This window comes from Hippoglossus hippoglossus, chromosome 4 (genome assembly GCF_009819705.1).
Source record: "Hippoglossus hippoglossus isolate fHipHip1 chromosome 4, fHipHip1.pri, whole genome shotgun sequence".
NCBI classification, from domain to species: Eukaryota; Metazoa; Chordata; class Actinopteri; order Pleuronectiformes; family Pleuronectidae; genus Hippoglossus; species Hippoglossus hippoglossus.
In genome coordinates, this window is record NC_047154.1 from 21,818,275 (window position 1) to 21,836,811 (window position 18,537).

At 42.2% G+C, this 18,537-nt stretch overlaps 1 protein-coding gene across 1 annotated transcript; it reads right to left on the reverse strand.

Annotated features, from left to right (window-relative positions):
- Positions 1-1,138: 1,138 nt before the first annotated feature.
- Positions 1,139-3,320, reverse strand: foxd3 (forkhead box D3). The gene has a single exon (XM_034583846.1). It carries the CDS (start codon positions 2,781-2,783, stop codon positions 1,605-1,607), a length of 1,179 nt encoding a protein of 392 aa, XP_034439737.1. The 5' UTR covers positions 2,784-3,320; the 3' UTR covers positions 1,139-1,604.
- Positions 3,321-18,537: the final 15,217 nt, after the last annotated feature.

The following is an 18,537-nucleotide window of genomic DNA, read 5'->3' on the forward strand; positions in this document are numbered from 1 at the left end:
TAGAAATATCAGGGTGACATTGGAGAAGCCTTTTGCATCATCAGCACCTTCTTCGGTGTCTGGAAGTATTGAAGCAGAGGGAGAGAGAGAGAGAGAGAGAGAGAGAGAGAGAGAGAGAGAGAGAGAGAGAGAGAGAGAGAGAGAGAGCTCCTTTCCCTTTTTCTTTCCCATGGGGATCAGATAAATATAGCGCCTATAACACACACACACACACACACACACACTCACAGACCCACACACCCGCCACCCCCCGCGCACACACTCACACACGCCATTTGCTGTTTGTGTAAAAGTGATTAGCCAGACACAACTGCGAAACTGTTACCTTTATAGTAGCCAAGCCGCAGAATATCCTGTAAGACGATCCGCGCGCTGATGTGAGCTACTAGTAAATTAAAAGGTGTCTAAACTGTGACCTCTACCCAGGCTGCGGCCATTGTCAGGAAAACAACCATGTGTATATATATATATATGGTTAAAAAAATAATTAGATCGTTTTAATTATTTACTGCAAGTTCACATATTTCTTAACATAGTTCAAATGATTACTGAAATAAACATGTTCAGGTTTGTCTGAACTAAATCTCAGGATAAAACCTGTCCTGCTTTTTATATAATAATCCTTTCCCCACTTTTATTTAATTTTAAAATCTGTAGCCTATAGTAGCTTTAATTATTTTACGCAATTCCTTATTATTATATTTATATAGTTTGCAGCACGTAGAGTTTAAATTGAAGTGTAACCCCCAAAATATTCCTTATTAAGGTCTCATAATAACGTTTAAGCTTTTAAAGAAAAGTAACTGCTTGTGGTTTGGTAGTTTGTTTCTGCTGTTGCTTGAGTAATATAATTAGAAAAGTATTATTACAAATTACAATTAAATTAAAAACCACATCTTGAAACGATATTAACTGTTATTAAACCTGGAAATTATAAAGTAAAATTCACATGATAAGACAATTATGATTTTATAGAAAAAAGAAATAACATTTCTAGCTTATTTTTTGTTGTAACAAATCAAATTTCCTTAAATAAACTGCAACGCCTGAGAAAACTTAATGTAAAAACAACCACGAGTCTCATTCAATCTATCGAATGATTTAAGAAAAAATGTTAGAAAGGAAAGTTTGATTTGATTTCTTTCTTGGATTTATTTACAAATAAATTCAGTTGACAACACAATATAGCTACATAGAATTACATATGGTTGATCTTTTTTTTAATTATCATTATAAACAATCTATTTCCTCAGAGCTTTGTTTTGTGTCTTGTATGAAAAAGGAAGCCAGAACTGGGTCCACTGGAGCTTCCGATACAAAAAATGAAATTAAAGAAAAAATAATAATTACAGATTTCAAACGAGGACAAAAACAAAAAACAAAAAAAGGACATTTAAAAGTCAAACAGGTAAAATCTTTTTTTCTTTTCTACAAATATTTACAAATATTACCTGTACAGAAATATCTCTTCTTCTCTTTTATTTTGCTCTGTTTCAACAACAGTCTTTACTTGGCTACAGAGTCCAGTGCTGCCTATAGATATGTGCTCTCCCCCGTAATGTCTCTATATAAAAAATAAGAGTCTATATCTTCACGTGATAAAGTCATTGTGACGGCCATTTGGACAGCGTCGTCCCGGAGGGTAAAACGTGTCCCGAGAGGAGGTTTGACGGAACACTGAGGAGGGGGGCGATGGCCGCGGAGCTCCGGGTCAGGGAGAGGGACTGCGCGCTCAGCAGGGCCGACTGCACGGTCACCGGAGGCCGCAGGAAAGCCTGAGGCGAGGACGAGGAGGCGCTGGACACCCCGATGATGTTCTCTATGCTGAACGACGGCCTGTTGGACGGCTCCGACTTGATCATGGACGCCGCGCTCAGGCTGTTGAGCTGCATCTGAAGGCTCGGGCTGAGCTGGGAGTTGAACACCTTTCGGTTCAGCTCCACCGAGGGCAGGAGGGGGACGCCCGGCGGCAGCATGGGTCCCACGGGGGGCATGTACGGGTACTGCAAAGCCGCCGGATGGGTATACGCCGGGTGGATCCCGTAGTGCCTCCCGTAGGGGCCCCCGAGGCTGTACGCGCCGAAACTTTGCATCATGAGCGCGGTCTGGTCCCTGAGCATGTCCGGCTGAACCCTCTTGAACCTTTTCCTCCTCCTGAGGAAGCTGCCGTTGTCGAACATGTCCTCTGACGCGGGGTCCAGGGTCCAGTAGTTGCCCTTGCCGGGGTTGCCGGGCTCCCGTGGGATTTTCACAAAGCAGTCGTTCAGGGACAAGTTGTGGCGGATGGAGTTTTGCCACGCCGGGAACTTCTCCCGGTAATACGGGAAGCGGCTGCTGATGAACTCGCAGATCCCGCTGAGGGTGAGCTTCTTCTGCGGGCTCTGGAGGATGGACATGGTGATGAGGGCGATGTAGGAGTAAGGCGGCTTTACCAGGCTGCTTTTGGGCTTCTGGATCGAACCTCCCGACGCTGCGCTCCCGTCCTGACCCTCTCCCTTGCCGGTGCCAGCCTCTCCCTCCCCGGAGCTCTCGCAGCACGGACTCCCTCCACCGGACCCCATCTCCTCCTTCTCCACCTCGATCTCATCCTCCACCTCCTCGTCTCCCGGCTCACCTCGGAGGTCGTGCAGGATGCCTCCCCCCGGGCTGTCGCAGTCGCTGTCCCCCCTCTCCATGCCCTCGTCGTCTCCCTCGCCAACCACGTCGATATCCACGTCCTCCGCCGTGAGCACGGTCTGGCCGGACATGTCGCTGGCTCTTTCGCTGCCTCCAGACAGGGTCATCTCACGGCTTACTTACTCTGCTTCAAAAAAAAAAAGAAAGTCTTCCGGAGCCAAAGGAATGGAGCAGCCGGGTGTGATGGGACCGAGCGCGGTCAGTGCGCACACGGAGCGGGCTCTTGTTTGGTCTTCTGTCAAGTGATCGGATGTCTCCCAAAGTCTAAATGCGGTGGAATCGACCGCCAGACAGTGAAGCCAAAGAGCAACTTCAACTTCTGCAAATATGTCTCCACTCGGTAGAAGTGAGCAGGCCCGTGGAAAAGCCGCGCGTCTTGCCTCGAAGTTGCTCGGGAGATGTTGCGCCTCTCGCTCTCCGAACTGTCCCTTCTCCGGCTGCGTATATTTCCTACCGGAGTGATATCTGGAGAACCAAGTCGAGATGACACATGCTGCTTTTAAAGGCCGGAGCTTTTAAAAGGGCTGTCTGATAGATTACTTTTCCCAGTAGCTATAAGATATACTATCAGTGGAGGACACGTGGTGCGGTGACGACAGACGCCCCCTCTCCTCTCTTCTCTTCTCCTCCCTCCTCTCCTCTCTCTCTCTCTCTCTCTCTCTGTTAAACCATGCAAACTGGAGTTGTTTCATGGATTTGTCAACAATGGGACATCAGCAATGCTGCTTTCCGCTGATTTCCTGTGTTCGTCCGTCATAGACCATTTAACGGTGGCGGCGGGAGGAGGAAGAGGGGAAGAGAAAATTGGGCTGCGTGATTGAAAGATCCGATGCGCATTAACGTGGCTGCGTAAAAAAACAACAACAACAACAACAACAACAATCCAAAAGCTTTAACTTTTTGCAAATACAAACTCTATTGAAAGCAGCAGAACGAAAACGACGACAGCTAAGTTAACAGACTCTTCTTCTTTTTTGTAATTGTCTTAAACAATTTGTTGAGTTTTCTTGAGAAAAAAAAAATGTGCATGCGTGCATTTTTCCTATACTTTTACGCAAATGTTCCTGTGCGTATTGGAGACGCTGTGCGTAAAGTTTAAACCTTTTTACTCTGTAGTGTTTGCAGCTGAGACGCATGCCTTGATACTGTGCAGCTCTACAGCCCGTAGTGTGAATCCAAGCTGCAGAGCATGAATTCAAGTCTATTTATTCCCGCAGGATTAGCCGATGGTGGGAAGAATATTGAGCGGCAGCAGCAGCAGTGGCGACAATGAATGGATGGAGGGGAATAAAGACTTTCCTTAAGAGTTTGTATGAGGTGCTAACGACCCCGATCATTGCATGATTTTACATGTGAAAACAGTAGGAAACGCGGTCAGCGGGTGAATGCAAAGAGAGCGTTTATTCACAAGCATGAAGGTGAGTGCGCGGTGCTGCGCTCGGGGAGAGGATGTCACATCAAATACCGAGGCTTCCCTGCGCCCTGGGAGGAAATCCAACGAGACTGGGGCGAAGAGGAGGCTTTTGTATTTCAGATCGTGTTCAAAGCGACCGTCTCTTATCTGGGAAATATGCAGCTAATGGAGAAAATGAGATTTCCCCCCGATGTGCCACGGACCATTTAAAGGTGCAATTGATTTTTTTTATCGGAAGTCTTTTTTAGGGGGTTAATGAAAATATCTATAATCGACACCAGCCTATTTTCTTTGTGTCAAAAACCTTTATTGGAATAAATGTAAACATTAATATAAATTACAAATTGAGATATTACACAGGTTATTTCTCAGCATGCATTTAATTCCAATTATAAAAGCAGCATGGGACATAATGCATTTTAGCTTTGAATTGCATTATCACTACGATTATTATCGTTATTATTACAAATATTATCCATTAATTACACAATTAACATTAATTTCTTAATTGATTTTTACAAAAAGCACATTTTCAAGATTTCCCTTTGAACGCTACCTTATTTAAAAGGCCCATCGGTGTTATTTTTCGTGTCTAACAGTGAGTGTGAAGTGCCAGTTCGATCCTCGCTGCTCCGTGCGCCACCTCCGACACCTCGTCGTGCTCCCGGGATAAAAGTGGGATTAATCAAACGCTATCATTAATAATGCGCGTACGGGTCAAAGGAGGGGAACGTGGCTTCCGATTAGATCCGCCGTGTGTGTGTGTGTGTGTGTGTGTGTGTGTGTGTGTTAATCTCCCGGTGACCTGTGTGATCTGGAGCTCCGTCAATACGCACTACTTAGCAGATGAAATCAGAGTCTACAGCAACTTGTATCCCACTTACCAGGTGTGTTTAAGGAAACACGTTTTTCTCAGGCCACAAATTTGACAATGACCTTAAATGTTGCTCGTCATTTTGAAACTAAAACTGATCAAATTTTGTACTTTCTTTTTCTCCATTTTCTTTAGATGATTTCACACGTTTCTTCACAGCAGCAAAATCAAATCAAACCTTTTTTTGATTTATCAAGCTGTTTCATAATGGATGCGCTTTTACGCACAAAACACAAATGTCCATTTAGCCCAACAAGACCAGACTCTGTTTTGGTGCATTACAAAATACAACTACATGTGTTCTATGATAAAATAAAAACACCTGATGACACGTGTTTGGTTTGTATTTGCCAGATTTCTTATTTTAATCATATTTTTTGAGGAATCAAGGGGGTCATGGAGTGTCTTCACCAACGTCCCCCTCCATGTGTGTGTCCATGCGTTGTGTGTGGTAGTGTGTGTGTGGAAACAGGTGCAGCCAGCCTCCCTTTTAGAGAAATCCCGGAGTTGCAGTGTTGTGTGAAAGGCAGAGTAACTGCTGATATAACCTGACTGCGGCGGCACCGAGAGTTGGGGGGGTTTGCAAACCGCGTCCTTCCTGTGATCTTTTGAAGCCTCATAAATCCGCTTTTATACCTCCGCAGTTTGTTAATGAAATGTACGTTTTAAGCACACATGCACGACTTAGCGCGACAAAACCTTTTAGTATAATAAGCCAACTCGCTCCGGCATGAAACCATTAGGTGGTGGTGGTGGTGGTGGTGGGGGACAGGCGGCGGAGGCTGCAGGTGATGGAGAGGAAACTGTCTCCACGTGTGATCACTGCAAACTACCAACAAGGTCACCAAACAAATAAATGTGATCATAATCATGTGCTGCTCCGGTGACTCTGGTTTCTTTTCTGCTCTCCTCTGTGGCCCCCTTCGGTCTCAGTGGGGGGGTCAGAGGTCAGGGTCACCTGCAGGGGGTGCAGGGTCTTTCTCTTGGGCCTTTCTGCAGGGTGGATGTTTGGGTTTTATAATATTTCTGCTGTCAATAGTGACAGGGAGATGTGGAATCATGTTAATTCGTTAGATAGTGGGTGAATCATTATTAGGTTGTCAGACAATTTTGCTAAACTTCTCTGTAAATGAGTGATTTCTCCTCTTCTTTCTACCTCATATAGAAAATATAGAGCTGGTTACTTAACATAAATTATCACTTTATTATTTTGTAAAAAAATAAACATTAAAATGTAAATTCTTGACTGTTTTTCAAGGTCATATGTTCAAATATTGAAAAAATACGAATTGTAATTGTGAGGTTTTGCAAACATTGTAAAGCAGATAAGAAACGAATGTCTTTCTGGCTAAAGTCCTGCAGAGAGGTGGCTTGGGATTTTATTTATTTTTTGGACACACACTATATTACCTGTAGTTATTCCTTGCTCCCTTTTCGTTTTTGAGCTTTACATTTCTTGAAAACGTGAAACAAATGGATATAATTTAGTCTGTCTCACAGGAACCCCTTTCAAACAGGAACCTAGTATAAAACGTTATTGATTAATTATTAAAATCTTCATTGACTTGAAAATATTCGTTTTTGCTTCATAGTGATAATACAGACATGAGACTATTTTCCCATATGGTTAAAATATTGACATATAATAATAATTTTGTTGACTCACATTCTCAAATTGCAGCTGTTTGTAGAATCAGATTTTTTTCATGAAAGGCCACTCATTTCATTTAGTAGATGAAGGAGCAGTTGGGGGCAGCAATGATAAATTGATGGCATTATGAGTGAGCCTGTATAATTACGACCATTGGGTTGATTATTTTACACCAGTAGCCAAATATTAAGCTTGTCAGGTTTAATAAAAAAACAGATATCACCACAACAGCAAATATATTGGTATAGATCATTAAAATATACGCTCCACATTTGGATTCTCCATTGTGGACAGTGTGAAGGCCTCAGATCTCTGACAGGCTGAGAGACATGTGAGCTGCTTTTCTGTCTCCTTCTTTTTGGAAATCACCATTTTCAGTGCTTCTCCAGGAATGCACTCTATCAACCTGCGAGTTTCTGTCAAACAATATGATGGAGCTCATTCTTAAACACCACCCACCCTTCAACCAGCCCAGCCACAGCCAGATCTCCCCGTCACAACAAAGCACAAAGGGCCCAAAATAGAAGACAGGTCTCCACATGTGTGTATGAAGACACATCCCAGCAGATGAGGCTGCAGAGCGACTCTTCCTCACGTCTCCACTCGCTGCAGCTTCTCCTTTACACTTTGCTCACATTTCTGAGCTGAGATAAATTATGTTTTCATGGACTTTGAGTCCATTTGTTCATATTCGCTATTTTAAATGAAATAATCCCCATGCACGTTTCCAGTTGACTCACCAGCTTAATACCATGCAATGTTCATATTCTCATTTGTTATTTCCCCACACAGTTTCAGACAGGTATGAGTTGTTGGTGACATTGTAAAAAATGTAGAGTTTACAGGTTTAGACTTTTTGAACTTGTAGAATAACTGGACATCAGTGTATTCAAGTTGTTGATGTTATCTAGTCAGTAATATATTTCTTTTATAAATAACTGCAGCTGATTTCTTTAGACATGGATTCTTGGAAGTTGTGTGTTGGGCCTTTATTTAAATTCAGAATATGCTACAATGCATTTTGGTGTAAGATGAAACATCTATAGGTAAAAAAAAAAATCTATAGGTAATGAAATTATTAATTCCATATATCTTTCATGCAAAAATACAAATAAACAAAAGAATATATAAAAGTGGTGCAAAAATCTATGTTCAGAGCTCATTGGCTGATCCACAGGGTTTAAGTCTCAATGTATCTGCTTCATTGATTTTCCAATTATTATATATATATATATATATTTTACGATATAGTTGTATTTGTATTGGGGATCATAATGTTATGAGTCCCTGTCCCATTCCCCAAACGTCTGGAAACACACCCCTCGCCGCCCCAGCTCCGCCCGTCCACCCCTCGTCCGTCAGTGGGAAGCCCCCTCCGTGCACCCCCCCTACCCCCGGGGGGAGGCTGCATGGACCTGGTGGGAAAGTGACACCTTCAGCTAAATGAATCCGGATTACCATGCCAATGTGTACTTGTTAAGTACGTGCAATGTCGCTCGGTTTGTAGGCAGGTTTTGTCATTCAGATTGCGCCCTGAGAAGTTGCACATCGGCGCGTCACCGCAGCGATTCAGGCTGTAAACGGCGCAAATTGGGCCTTTAAAGCGCGCGTTTAACACGGTGTCACGACCCATGCGGCAAATACTCGTCTGCATAAAACAATAGTAAACAATGTGCTAATGCAGTCGGGTGGTCGTGGTAATTGGACAATAATATAGAAAAAAGGAGACACCAAGGAAATCCATATAATAAATTAGTGTCAACAGGACAGTGCGTTTATTTCTACATGAGAATAACTGGAACATTAAAAAATCAGTCGCTGAATATAAGTTAATAAGTCAATTATGTAAAATATGTTTTTATAATTTGGTGGTGAATTAGTAAAACTGTGATTCTCGTCCCAAAAAAGACCAAAATCCAACATGTCCAGTGTTAAAAATCACGTTGTGTGTCCTCTTAATGTTTCTTATAATTCACATCTCATTGACTATGACCCCTGAACTCAATATCCTCTTGCCTACTGATGCACACACACATATATGTAACATCACAGAAAATCACCTCCTACGTCCTGTCAGCTCTTCCCATAATAATATTCCTTTCACATAATGTGTCAAGTTCTTCACAAAGACACTTTACCTTTTGTGGATTGTTGACGAGGATAAAGACGATGGTGGTGTAAAAAGATTTAGACTTTATTTGATTGACTGCCGTGTGTATTTATGTTTTGCCCATGTGGTCGTGAGATGAGTCAAGATTTATTCTATTGTTTTAAACCCCTTGTTCCTTTGTTCTTGTACCGAATGGAAAATAAAGTTGGCTCATCCCTGTGTTATCACCTAAAGTTAAATGATTTAATTCATGTTAAAACCATAATATTTCTCCTCTCATCCCCGGCAGTTTACCCTCCATCCATCCATTATTTGCTTTGTAAAAAAAAAAGTGTCCTTGTCAGTTATTCCGGCGAATGGAGGTGGAAGTGCATCTCCCACATCCTAATCAAAGTCATTGTGCTGTCTCTCCAAATAATGGACTGCACCTTTAAATTGTCAATTACTCTGAGGTTAAGTGGACTGAATGGACCCAATGATTCAAGTCAGGCGTTACAATTCACTGTGCATAGCCATCTGACTTCATTTCATTTTGGCCCGAGTCCCTCCAGGAGACAATGGGGTGTATTTTTTGTCACACTGAGGAAATTAAACTATATGTATTTGGACAGTTTCACATTATCAACATGGAAATATTAAATATCCTTAATAACACATAAACAGAATGTCTTGATTGACCATTATAATCGTTATTAGTTACAGTTCTGTTAACACACCGGCTCCAAACAGCCCCAATTCAGGTTAATAGCACCAATGCAATAATGGGTTCACTTTACCAGCAGCACCAAAAGGGTTGTAGAGTGTTTTTCAAAATAAAATTACTATTGACCGATTTACCCAAACTAAAATATGGTTACAAAACAAGACGTTGTTAAAATATGATGGTTGCAAGGTGTCAGTTTTGACTTAAGCATCTTGTGTCTAACACTGGGTCAGAATGAATGCATCCAGATCCCAATGTACAATTACTCCATCACCAGAAAGGAACCAAAGGGCTCAATTTTAGTTTTTGTGTCATCCTGCTCTCAGAGTGTCATTCAGCCAACCCCACGTCTTTTCACAGCCTGATTGATGGAGTTCTGCTTAGTGAGTGTGAACTTACTTCTTCCATCTCTGCAGAGGCCCTGAAACTCTGTCTGAGTAAGTTGGGGTTTTTGGTCTCTTCCCTGACCAAACCTCTTATTGCCTGATTACTTCGATTCACTCCAGGAAAAGTCTTGGTGCGGTTCCAAACTCAATGCTTTAAAAAATGGTTTTACACCTTCACCCTGATCTATGCCTCACCAGTACTTTACTGTGGAGGTGTACAGACTGTACACTGAGGTTCATGGCTTTGTTTTTGTCCAGACGTGCCTTGTGGATTGTGGCACATTATATACACCGGTGTGTGCCCATCAATTCAGATTGACTCCAGTCAAGTTGTACACACTTGTCACATAATTAAAGCAAAGTGGATGCACTTGAGACACAATAAAGGAAAGGGGTGTGAATACTTTCTGAATCCTCTATCAAACCTCTAATAAAAGCTCCCTGAGAGGGTTATATCAGTTATTACTTATAAGTAATTATTATTATCATTATGGATTAATGGAGCGATTGTTTTCCTTGAATTAATCAAGTGATTATTTGGTTTGTAAAACTTTAAAATAAAGTAAAACACCATTTACAATTACGCACAACCAAAGTGACACATTCAAAATGCTTTTAATTTCTAATACGCATTGTGACTAACAATCAAACCTCAAAATTGATCAGTTAACTTCAGTCTAGACAAGGAAAAGCAGCATATTAACATATCTGAGAATCTGGAACGATGACAAATTGATTAATTTACTAATTACATCAGCTCTGAGTTTACATACTGTTGGATGATTAAAAAAAAGATTCAATACACATGTTTTATAAGCTTGTAAAATCTAAAACAAGCAGTAATTATAGTATAACCATGAATGCAGCAGCGTAAAAAAGTACAATATTTCCCCTAAATTGTATAAGAGATTAAATTTGAGGTAATATGAAATGAAACTACCACATATTTGTACAGTATTTGAGTAAATGTATTTAGTTACCACTGGAGAATTCTGGCTCTGTAAAATTAAGCCAACATTTTGCTACCATAATATTGACCAATCAACTGACACATCTTTTGTGTATATTATTACAGTGTTCACTCGTGCTTTTAAATACAAGATTAAAAGCTTCTGTGTAACAAACTTAGCAGCCAAAAAAGTGCTAACACCCAAACGAAGTTAGCGCCCTCACAGCACCCGCACTGGAAATCCTCCGTCAGCCACACAAGCATCAATATTTTACATTCCCTCAAGAATCCTCTTTAAAGATGCAATCAATGCCCCCTATTCATTATCCATGTGTATGTCTTCTAGGTATGGCCTTTGTCATTAAGCAATAATTCTCCCCTCCACAGTCCCACATTACTCTGCTGCTCCATACTTTTACAAATGCCTCCGGGCTATAAATACTAATGAAATCTCTTTGCTTAATTTGATTTTGCTGGTACACTTGCAGTTATGGCTGAACTTTCCCACGAGAGAGGCTGATTGAACACTTTCAAGTCCTTATGGAAGCAGGAAAACATTCCAAAGAGCTGGGGAGATCATTTCCATAATTACCCCGATTGGCAGCCTAATGACCTTCTGTGACAATAAAAAGATCTCTTGTTAATTCCATTTCGGTCGCTGACATTCAAGAGATTCCGATCTTACATGTTTGAGGGTTCACAAGATAACAAGTGTACTTTTTTTCTCCCCCCCCCCCCCTCTCCCGCTTCCAGCTCGCAAAAGAGCAACCCCATTCAGCTCGGCTCCCCCCCCCCTGACACTCTGCAGCGACGGGGCTCTGCTGTGACAGGGATCTGCTTGTGCCTCCACGGCTCGTCCGCCCTGCCCCAAAGTTGGATAATTTATGGGCCTGGGGGAAGATTATAAAGATGGATCTCCGAAGCTATCAATCCTCATGTTGCATTTTTGAATGGTGGGATAGAAATGAAGTGCAGAATAATTAAAAAGATCACAAGTCCCCCCTCGCATGTAATAATGAGCGGCTCCAGAGGCAGCGTGCTCTGCCACACTGTCGCAGGAAGTGCCTTTGATTGCACTGAGAGGACAGTCCAACGCCACGCCGCACAATGGCGGGGTTTCACCAATCGCCGCACACTGTTAGGAATCCCGCTCTGTGTGCTTGTCAACCAAGACAGATCATAAGCAGACACTGTTGTCAGAGGAAACGGGGGGGGGGGGGGGGGCGAAGGAGAGGAGGGGATGGGGGGGTCTTGTTGCTTGGATGTCTAAGTCAAGATGACTCAGAGCTGGCATGAAAAAGTGACGGGGGCGGTTGTTTGGAATATGTTTCACAGGGACCACAATGCCCAGAGTGTTGTGGGATGTTAAAATAAAACCCAGCCGTTCTTTGCATATGAACTGGTGTCAAAATGTACCGTCAGCCCACTGCAGGGACAACTGGGAGCGATTGTGCCCTGATACATTCAGCTAAAAGGCTTTTTTTTAAACTTCTGAATGTATTAGATTAAATGTTAGATGTGCATCTGTTATTCGGCTTGTTTTGCAAGCGTCTCACTTTTGTCATTTGTCTCCATTTTCTGTTTGAAAATGAAACTATTCCTCAGAACTAAACTTCAGTCATGCTATGTTGCACTGGTTCTCAGTACACAGATATTTGCGTAAAGGATGGTAAACCACCACCGTCCCACAGTTATACTTGTAATTATATTGTTGAATATGTAAAACAAGATTCTGCAGTGAGCTGGCCGAGACCTCCTGGAAACAAATGGTGGCATAGTTTTTCTCCTGGAAGAGGAACTTTATTGGTACCTGGCGTTAGGTTCACGCTGAAGATCTTTCTTGGTCAACGTAACATTGGAACACTGCACACACATCAGAGGTCATTCAGTGCTGCAGGCAGTCGTACATACAGGTGTTAACATGTAGTAACCTTATGCTGTTTTAGATTTGCACTAAAGTCCAGACATTTTCCTGAAAGTTTCCGAAGGGGATGTAGGTGAGGGGGCAAAAGTCAAAGTCAGCTGCTCACAACATTCTCAAAAGTTTGGAACTCACCGCAAGCTAACAGGCGTGCTGATAACATTTCCAATGGCAAAACTGAAAATACAAAACACGTATCTCAGGGTGAAACAGAGGAGCAATACACATAGACACTGAAGATGTGAACTTGGAAAGATTCGAGATCTTTTGGTGATAAGGGCCAACACGCGTCAATGCGCTGTTCCCAAACAGATGAATTTATCCGACATGTCCTGCTGCTCTATCCAGGTGCCTCCCTCCCCTGGACACTTCGGACAATCTTGTTGTTGTGAATGCTTCTGATTTGGAGAATCTCTCGCTGCGTTTTTCAAATGTGAAAGGCAAACTCCTCCTGTCCAAAAAACGCCTTTAGAATAGTGAAGGCTCAAGATGTGTATCTTATCTCTTTCATAACATCTCTTAACCCCCCTGATGTTGTTAAGTGCACGGGGACTGACCTCGGTTTTAATTCACTGATTAAGTTCCAGTCCTCTTAAGTGGTAGTGAGCTAAGATACGAGTGTGAATTAGTGATACTGATTTGGGCCTCGGGCATGTTCACAAATAAAGAGAAACCCTCTGCACCATCGTCATCGTGGTTTCTCTGACAGCCTGTTTGTGTCTGTGGAATTACATGGCCTGTAAGTTGTGATGGTCCCATTTCTTCACAGTGTGTCACCTTTAGCTCATTGAAGAAATGGATAGTTTTTGCATGTGAACATCATCTTTGTGGGCAGTTTTTCTACACACGGGAATGCACTGCACACTAACCTTCGAAAGGCATGGATGGATTCAAAGGCGCGAACCATAGACTGTATATGAAGATGGACGACATGACAGCTTCCCAAAAGTGAAGCCAAAACATCTCGATCCCCCCCCTTGTGGCTGCAGAGACCCAACCTCGTGGACCACATTAAAAATATCAATGTACACTCCAAATCATTTCTTTACAAAGATGGCTTCTGTCGCTTTGGGTACACTGGGGTATGTAAGTTTGACTTTTATTAATATTTGATGTTCACGGCTGCATGTCATGTAATAGATGGATTCAAGTTACCATTTAGGTTTTATTTAGAAGATTGCATTTTCATATTTCAAATGAATTGGAGTTTATATGAATTTATAGTAGGAATGTCAATAGTAGTACCTGGAAATATTACAATTCCTATTAATCTCTAAGGTTTCGGTTGTGTTGAGGTTTCTGTGTTTTGGACAGATGCAACACATTAAAGATAATAAAAACAAACCTTTCATGAAAATTAATTTCCAATTCAAACCAATTCACAGAGCTCAACTTTCTACACAAGACGCCAGTTGTATCAGCACTGCGAACGCTTCTAAAACTTTCCACTTGGTAGTTAGCGGAACAGCATGTGTGTGTCGGCCTGGGGGGGGGGGGGGGGGGGGGGGGGGGGGGGCGTCTTCAAACTTATTTATCTATGTCCCTACAGTATATGTGCCACTGTCCTGAAATCTGCCCCAGTCCTGCCGAGGGCACATAGACCGGGTGTCTGCCTCAGTAACATCTGAACTGCTCAGATTGACTTTAAGTGCCTCAGGTGCAGGTGCTATTAAATGACGTCACGCGACCTAGTGTAAGTTGACGTGAATAATCAAAATCCAATAACAAAGACGAAGACAATACCAAAGTGTGCGGTTGTTCTGAGCCGGAGGCGTCTGGTTTCATCGGAGCGGCTTCTGAAGAATCGAGGCACTTGTTCATTTCAACATGTTCCAAAATCATCAAAGTGTCGCGGTTAATATTCATTTGGCCGGCTTCCTCCTCGCTTGTCATCCCTGGAACCAAAGGGGGGAAGCTTAACAGGCTAATGGGGCCATGTGACTGGACTTGAGAAAGCGGCTCAGAACAGCAGATTCAATTATCATGTTAGAATTCTGCATGAAAACAATCTATACTAGAAATTAGAGGTAGTCCTGTCAGATGACTCCTGTTAGCGGGGCTAATGTCATTTGGGACAACCTTACGCCTTCTTTGAATGTTATCAAATGTTTACAAAAGAGCTTAATGTGCTAAAATGCTATCAGAGAAATCTACTGGTTATTCTGTGCCAGCAGCAGCAATGTTTCCCTGGGGGCGCGCTTGATGATGCATGATGGGTAACAAGTGTTGAATCAAAGAGCGATCCAAACATTAGAATACTAACTCCATTCTTGATCTTTATAGGTCTGACCCAATTTAATATGTGAGATGGTTATTTTTTGACAGTAAACAGTAGAAGTGTGACCTGAAATGAAGAGAGAGAAGGGGGGGGGGGGGGGGGCATAGGAAATGAGATGAAACAAAGGTCCCCAGCCAGACTTGGAATGGGGACATTGAAATTACATGGTCAAACAAGGAAACCCCCTTGGTCACCAGGACAATCTGATCAGAGGTGATGCTACAGGGATCAATCGAAGGATTTGGGTTTAAAATTGATTCAACAACGATGGATTCTGTTGAAGACATTTTTATTCAATTTCAATAAAGTGGAGTCTCTTTAGAATCCGATTAACACAACGCTAACCCCCTTGGTGCAGCTCAGATTGTGAACACCTGACCTCAGCACGTTGGGTCCTGATTGGTCCTGATGTGTCCAAATGAGATCAGATGGATTTCGATAGCTTCCGAACCACCGGGCCAAGTAGGGAAACAAAGTTTTGAAATGATATTTGTCATTGGGTCGGGCCGGTCACTTTAGCTGGGCTGAGCTTTCATACTGCACATGTCTGTAATTGGATAAAACAAGTAATGACCACATTTGTCAGGGAAAGGGTAACAACATTAATTGCATTGGGCCGAGTTTGGGCACAAAAAACAAAAAGCCTGTCAGGTTCTGGGTCGGTTAGTTTTCTCTCTGGCTCGGACGGGTCCAGACAGAAAAACGCAGCCAACTCACTCTCTCTCGATTCAACTCCTCAGGATTCATGAGGGAGCTCAAAACTTGCGTCATAAGTTAGTGTGTCTTATCTAAAATGTTTTTAAATAATACAAAGCAAATTCATGTTTAACAACTACCTGTTTCTACCAGGCCATTTTATAAAATGATCTAACTGTTGGTGTAATTACAGTACAAAGTCAATGATGTAAATTCAGCGTGCACTTCTGTTGCTCAGTTATTTGGTACTTGTGGCACTTGTGTAATGATTACCCATCTTTTCTCCCCTGCGGGGACTTGTCCTCCTGGGTCAGGTTTTGCTACATCCTGCGAGGGGCCTTCACAATTTCAGGAGCTCACAAAGGCCCCATTCTCCTCTGTGTTGCTCTTCTCCATCATCCAGCTCCAGGCCATAGCAGATCTACTCAAACCCCTGTATTGTCTGGGCAAAATCACATCTTAAATTTGGCCAGCATGAGCCATTTCATTGAGCTGCAGCAGGAATTCCTTCTCTGGGTCATTCATCTGTGTACATGGTTTGGACACACATTTGAAACAATGCAGGCCAGTCAAGGATAATATTGAGGAAGTTACATACATTTCAAGTCTCGCAGCATATGTCATTTCTGTTGTGTGCTCTTTTGGCATTTGAGTTATCAGTGCAGATTCATGCAGCGGGAACACTTCAAGACTTTAGCTGCGAGCGATCCCAGATATCTTCCTGCAGATGTAATGCTTTGCACTTCATTAGGAATTCTGGATTTTCCCCGTCAGGAATGTCAACTGAATAGAAAGAGAGGGAAACTAAGAGAGCTCTCTATGCACAGCAAACAATTAACAATGAATAATAAAGAGAAAGAAATCTGATTCAAGTCCACCACTGGTCGTGTGGATGATTCACCAGTGCTGTAATGAAATAGTACATGAGCTTATCGCTTGTTTGTGCGTTTTAGATGGACATTGCTTATGCAGCTCAATCTCTGCACCAGATCAACAAAGTTTAGATTTCAAAAAACATAAAATGTGATCATGAAACACTGTCAACAAACAGACCTGTGATGCCCTCGAGAGGTAAGTTCTGTTGCCTCTTGATATCTGATGAACTGATGTTTTAGGGTCTTTTGTTCGGCCATTTTATGATATTATGTTAAAAAATTAAGCCCTGATAATTGTTGACAAGTCTGCACAAACACGTCTGTTGGATGATGGAGGATTGTATATACATGTTCCAACCAACCAACCAACCAACCAACCAACCAACAGACCAACCAACTAACCAACCAAACAACCACTTTGCTCTCACAAACGTCTGAGATATTAACTTCAATGCATTGTGCCCTCAAAATCATATGCACATTGCAGCATTTACAAAAGATATGCAACAAAATAAACATGTCTGAAATGTCTGAGTGTATGAATGCATCTACTAAATCATTGGTCACATATATCATATTTAAGCTATAAATGCTATACAAATAAACTTTCCTTGCTTTTCTTACATACAAAATCACAGTTACCCCTTGAATGCAATGGCTGGAACTACTTCTCTTTGACATGGCATCAGATGATGATGCTGCACACAGCTGCTTTTTGCCAAAAACCACGTTGGTAGTGCCATGCATGGGCAGTACTTGTAAAATCGGTGATGTTTATTGTATTGCAGGCCAGAAAGATCAACTTTACGATAGTGTACTGATGAGAAAATTAGGCTACAATACGAAATGATGATTTGTTAGTGTCTGAAATCTCAATTTACTACTTACTCTTGACTTTTGCCTCAATTTGTTTCAGTTGCAGTGTGCTGAGCTCAGTTTGCTGTAAAAGTAGTGCACAGGTCATCAATTACTTAAAATCACACAGTGCTGAGAGCATCAGAACAGAGACTGAACATGCAGCACACGGCTGTACACACTGTAGTAACGCACTGAAGTTCAAAAGGGTCAGAGCGAGAGTTGAATTATGTTCATTTATTTAGCCGGTACAAAATGTCCCTCACTTCTGTAAATTGTTGTTGACTTGCATCAAACATCAACAGGCTGCTTCACAATCCTCCACAGTGTTGTGTACAGTGGACCCAGTGTGTGCAAATGTCTGTGACCCTTGATTATTGTCCCAAGAATCCTCTCAATTTAGCTCATTAATCACTCTGTAAACATTTGATTTATTTCAAAGACGCTTCTAGTTACCTTAAATCGCATTTGTCTGAAACCAAAGTCATCTGACAGGAATTCCTCTATATGCCGCTGCCGCTGCCGCTTCAGTCCACACACAACTCTAATAGGATCTAATTCTCTCTGCGGCAGCACAGTAACATCTGAGAAGTGAGCGGCCGTGGCTGACCATCATCATCCTCTCACATGGTGGGAAGGCCGCTTGTGCTTGCAGATCAGTGGCATTTCACATTAATGCAATAAGTTTAAGACCCAACTTATTTATCACTGTCTAAGCAGTAAAGTAAATGTCATTATACTGACTGAGGCAAAACTTTGAGTAATTAAATACCAGCTGCTCAAGGCTACTAAAACTCCAAGGTTTCAGATGGTCGTTTTATCTCCTCGTGCCGTGTTTACAGCCTATTTTTGTCCAAAACAGTTTATGTTGCTTGTCTAAATGTCAGCAGAAGTTGAAACGTAAAGTGAAAGGGCAGAGAACTGAGTGCAAAATGTGTGGAATGACGTGAAATAGTCTTTAGTAGGAGATTAGAAGCAAAGGAATTACAAAGGTCTACGCAGCAGTCCTTTGAGCTAAATGCTAACATCAGCACGCTATGTGCACAACGGCAATGCTAAACCGTAGTTTGTGATCACTGCTCCCGTCATTGCAAACAGCAGGATGTGCCAGAAATGCCAGAAGTTTCTTCTTCTTCTTCTTGACCTTTT